This window comes from Alosa alosa, chromosome 8, assembly GCF_017589495.1.
Source record: "Alosa alosa isolate M-15738 ecotype Scorff River chromosome 8, AALO_Geno_1.1, whole genome shotgun sequence".
NCBI classification, from domain to species: Eukaryota; Metazoa; Chordata; class Actinopteri; order Clupeiformes; family Clupeidae; genus Alosa; species Alosa alosa.
The window spans coordinates 32,810,835-32,815,834 of NC_063196.1; the positions used below are offsets into that span (position 1 = coordinate 32,810,835).

Genomic DNA, 5,000 nt, shown 5'->3' on the forward strand with positions numbered 1-5,000 from the left:
AAATCAAAAATAATAAATAAAAAGTTCTATGGAGATGTGCAAAAGCTGGAGAAAGTCAGATATGTGTGTGTGTGTGTATGTTAAGGGTGTCATGATTTCAATTTTATTTCATAAACGATCGAAATTACATCTCAATCTCTGCTGAACTGCAGCGTCAACACTCTAATTTTAGGCTGCAGCCAGTTAAAATATAGGCCTACACATCAACCTACCGAAATCAAAGCCCCTCTTACTACTTTGAAATCACCGGTGTGGAAGTATTCGTTCATTCACGTCAATTAAAACTAACTTAGCCTACTCAACTTAGCAAGTGAAAAGATGGTCTAATTACAGTCCAAAGTTACTTTAAGGCTTAAAATGCACATTTACATATTCCATGAACACTACCCTTGGTGGCTGTATTTTGGGTCACCAGCGCGCCCTAATACTAATTATTCACCAGCGCCAAAGTTGAATTCGATATTTTGCACGTTTATTTTTTAAGCATTGCCCCAGGGTGTGGCAATCAACAACCTAGGGAGGGGCCTAGCGGCGTTGTTTAAAAATGGCTATCATACACCACCTAAACCTGGTCAGAAGTCAATGGCGAGTTGTTCATATGCTATTTTAAGGCATGTCACCAGTCATATTGGCAGGTGCACGCACCATCCTTCTATCATTCATGAGCACCACACCAGCGCCGCGTCCATGCAAAGCATTACAAATTGCACGCGATTACAATGGGAAACATAATTAGAACAAAGATATTATGAAATACTGTACATCTCATAATGAGTAATTATTCACCATCATTTGCAAATTGGTAATGACAGGTTAAAAGTGATTAGGGGAGAGGCGAGAGACACCGTATGGAGCACAGCTGAAGGCGCACTGTCCGCGAGATATAAGCAACTCCTCTGCAGGATAAATGTTGTTTTATTCAGTCATTTGAGCAATATTAGGGTAAGTGTTGCTTTTTTCTAGCCTATGTTTTCGTTGGTAACCCATTGTCAGTCAATAGTGAAAGTAACTGCATATAACTGTCTTGTCGTTGACTGACTCCTTGGTGAAGTTAGTTTCACTTTGCCAATTAGTTCAAATAGGCAGTGCAAATGCGTGAAGGCTATGCTAGGTTTTAGTAAAGCATGGTTTAAGAATGACTATTCTATCTGGTCGGTCAAAAACAGCCTCCTTCAAATCGCCTTTGAATGCCAAAATACCGATGCATTTATTTGACATATCGCGTTAGCCCGTTAAAGGAATGAGAGATGTCATTCTCATTGGTTTAAATGATGTTACACCCCAAACACACCCATATGACTGATTAAAAGACCTAGGAACATCTTGTTACGCCATGCGCTCCTCTTTTGATAGCGAAACCCCTCCCAATGTGAACTGGACATCCTACTAAATTTGAATAGACTTTTGACGAGTGACGATGCACTTTAGAATGTCATGATAGGGCCCTGGGTCTCTTCGGAGTGTGCTGGAACAATCAAATTAACATTCTGTGTTGTTTCATTTCAATATGTTCACGTCTCTGTTTTAGCCTAATGTTAGTTCTGTTTACATTACAACCTCTTGGTTGGAACAGTTTTAAAGCGGTTTCAAAATAAAAGCCCCGAAAAAGAAAAGGAAAAGACCAAAAAAGAGTAAATAACATATAAGGAATGCATTAATAGTAATATTTGAAAAAGAAAAAATCGAAAATCGAATCGAATCGTGACTTTAAAATCGAAAATTACATCGAATCGAGGATTTGGAGAAACGTGACACCCCTAGTGTATGTGTGTGTGTGTGTGTGTGTGTGTGTGTGTGTGTGTGTGTTTTGACGTGTGATGAAATAAGAAAAAAAAAGTCTGTAGCATAGGGAGAGGGATGTAAAAGGGGGTCATGAGTGCTGAGGAGTGAATGAGTGCAAAGTCAGTATAGTGTGAGTTCAGAGTTGGGAAATGTTTGAGAGTGCTGAGGAGTGAATGTGTGCAAAGTCAGTATAGTGTGAGTTCAGAGTTCGGATGGCCTGGGGATAAAACCTTCTCCTGAGTCTCTCAGTTCTGGCTTTGTGACTACATAGGCGTCTTCTTGATTTCAGCGGTAGGAATAATCCATTGTTAGGATGAGAAGAGTCCTTCAGAATCTTTTGGGCTCTTAGGAGTACTCTTCTGGAATAGATATCTTGTAGAGCAGGGAGTTGAGTTCTTATAGTACGTTCAGCTGAGCGCACTACTCTCTGCAGAGTACTACAATCTCTGTGGAGTTCCCATACCAGGTGATGATGCTACCAGTTAGAACACAGTCTCAACCGCTGAAATGTAGAAGGCCTTCATGATGGATGTAGAAACTTTGAATTTCCTTAGCTGACGAAGGAAGTAGAGTCGTTGTCTGGACTTCTTCAGAACATATTGAGTGTTAACAGTCCATGTTCAGTCTTCAGTAATGTGGACACCAAGGTATTTAAAAGGTATTTAAAACCTGTCTCCGGCGTCGTGAATAAAGCTCAGCCGTACGGTCGGCTTGCCTGTGGGATACTTTTTGCCTCTTGGTGGATTAATACTTTATTTTTACCACACACACACACACACACACACAAGGCAAGGCAAGGCAAGGTTTATTTATATAGCACATTTCATACCAGGGCACTTCAAAGTGCTTTACATAAAACACACACACACACGCACACACATTCATTCATATGATACTGTATGTGTGTTTGTTAGTATGTGTGTGTGTGTGTGTGTGTGTGTGTGTGTGTGTGTGTGTGTGTGTGTGTGCCACACCTGAGGGAAATGGAAGATGAGGTCTGCGGTGACATCTTTCCCCGGAACCACATTGAACCAAAGCTTACGCATGAAGAGCACCAAATACGGATTGGTGAGCTGCACACCTGTGAAACCACACACACACACACACACACACACACACACATACACAATAAAAACCAAGCGTTCAAAATCAAGCGTTCACATCCTTACACACACACACTAAAAAAGACATGTGTGCTTACTAGAGTGTGTTCGTGAGACTGTGTATGTTTGTGTGACTTATGTATATGCATGTATGCAATTATGGATGTGTTTGTGTATACGTGTGTGTGTGTGTGTGTGTGTGTGTGTGTGTTAGTATGTGTGAGTGTGCATGCGAGTGAGAGTGTGTGTATGTGTGTGTGTGTGTGTATATATACATCTGTGTGTGTGTGTGTGAGCGTGCATGCGAGTGAGAGTATGTGTGTGTGTGTGTGTATACATGTGTGTGTGTATGTGTGCGTGCATGCGAGTGAGAGTGTGTGTTTGCATATATGCATGCGTGTGTGTGTGTGCATGTGTGTGTTTGTAAATGCATGTGAGTGTGTGTGTGTGTGTGTGTGTGTGGGGGGGTGTGTCTGTGTATGTGCATGTGTGTGCATGTGTGTGTGTGTGTGTGTGTGTGTGTGTGTGTGTGAGTGTGAGTGTGTGTGTGTGTATGTGCGTGTGTGCATGTGTGTGTTTGTAAATGCATGTGAGTGTGTGTGTGTGTGTGTGTGTGTCTGTGTCTGTGTATATGCATGTGTGTGTGTGTGTGTGTGTGTGTGTGTGTGTGTGTGTGTGTGTGTGTGTGTGTGTGTAGGTCAATTCACCCTCTTTTGGTTTCTTCTCTTTTTTATTCCTGGTTGCCTCAGTCGTCTGACGCAGATTATCAAAGAAGTACTGATGATCATCTAAACTCAACACCTGAAACACACACACACACACATGTAAATGAAGAAGTACTGAAGATCATCTAAACTCAACACCTGAAACACACACACACACACACACACACACGTAAATGTAAACACACACACACACACACACACACACACACACACACACACACACACATAGGAAGTTATCAGAAAGTCATCTCAGAACAACTATGGGGATTTACTAGTCACCTATGAGTTATTTTTTTGTGCTTCTCCTGCTTTGGGTGTGTGTGTGTGTGTCTGTGTGTGTGTGTGTGTGTGTGTGTGTGTGTGTGTGTCTGTGTGTGTGTGTGTGTATGTGTATATGTGTGTGTGTGTGTGTGTGTGTGTGTGTGTGTGTGTGTGTGTGAAGCTTACTTAACAGCAGTGCTGTGCTTCTCCTGCTCTGGGCGTGTGTGTGTGTGTGTGTGTGTGTGTGTGTGTGTGTGCGTGCATACTTGCATGCGTGCGTGTGCGTCTGTGTGTTTGGAATGACTTGATCGCAAATCAAATCCCAATAGCCTGACTTTCAGCACATGCCTGTCAGCAATTAGATATTTTCTCCAAAGCGTGCAGCTCTACTTCAAATCCTTCACTACCCTAGGTCTGGGTGATATGGACCAAAACTGATATCCCGATATTTTGGGTCTGATTGGCGATATACGATATATATCAATATTTTAAACAGAAAGAGGTAAGTGTTTCGTATTCACTTAACATGAGAATTATGACAACACAACCAGCTTTAACCCTTAGAACCCTAGACTGTTTTAAGGGCATTTTCATTACCTCGACTTGCCTTACAGCTCGACTTGCCTTACTGTAGAGCAGATTGTCCTGAATCTGGCAATATCATTGCCTTGGTGGAGGGATTCTCTGGGGCTGAGCAATTTACAGCCATATGTGGTGTGCGCTTTACAGAAATAAATGCCATTTATTTAGTGATGAAAAATGACCTTTCTGCGCTCCATATCTGTGACACGAACTGATCGTACCTGATTTGACCCGTGTTAGCCTGTGTGTGCCTATGGTGTGCACTCATAATGATTCTACAACAACTTTTTACTGCATTGCCATGAACAAAGTAAAGGCAAAAAATGTGTTTCTTAGTTGAACAAATTGGGATGCAATGTGAGCCTTGAATTGGATGCCATGCAGGAATTTGCTAGGATCTCAAAACCGGATTATGAACATGCTTTGCCGTAGAGAAACACACGATAGCGTTGGATTATAAACATGCTTTGCCACAAAAACAGACAAAAACGTGGGGTAAGTCCAGCTATATGAAGTTATTATTTTGCTGTCATTTCGTCTGTTTTAT

General features: G+C 41.7%; 1 protein-coding gene across 1 annotated transcript in view; it reads right to left on the reverse strand.

The window, feature by feature from the left end:
* The window catches only part of LOC125298849 (unconventional myosin-VIIb-like), a 57,966-nt gene that overhangs the window by 5,013 nt on the left and 47,953 nt on the right, over nucleotides 1-5,000 (reverse strand). The window contains 2 exon segments of the mRNA XM_048249718.1: nucleotides 2,757-2,863; nucleotides 3,593-3,686. Coding sequence (XP_048105675.1) covers nucleotides 2,757-2,863; nucleotides 3,593-3,686 — 201 coding nt within the window.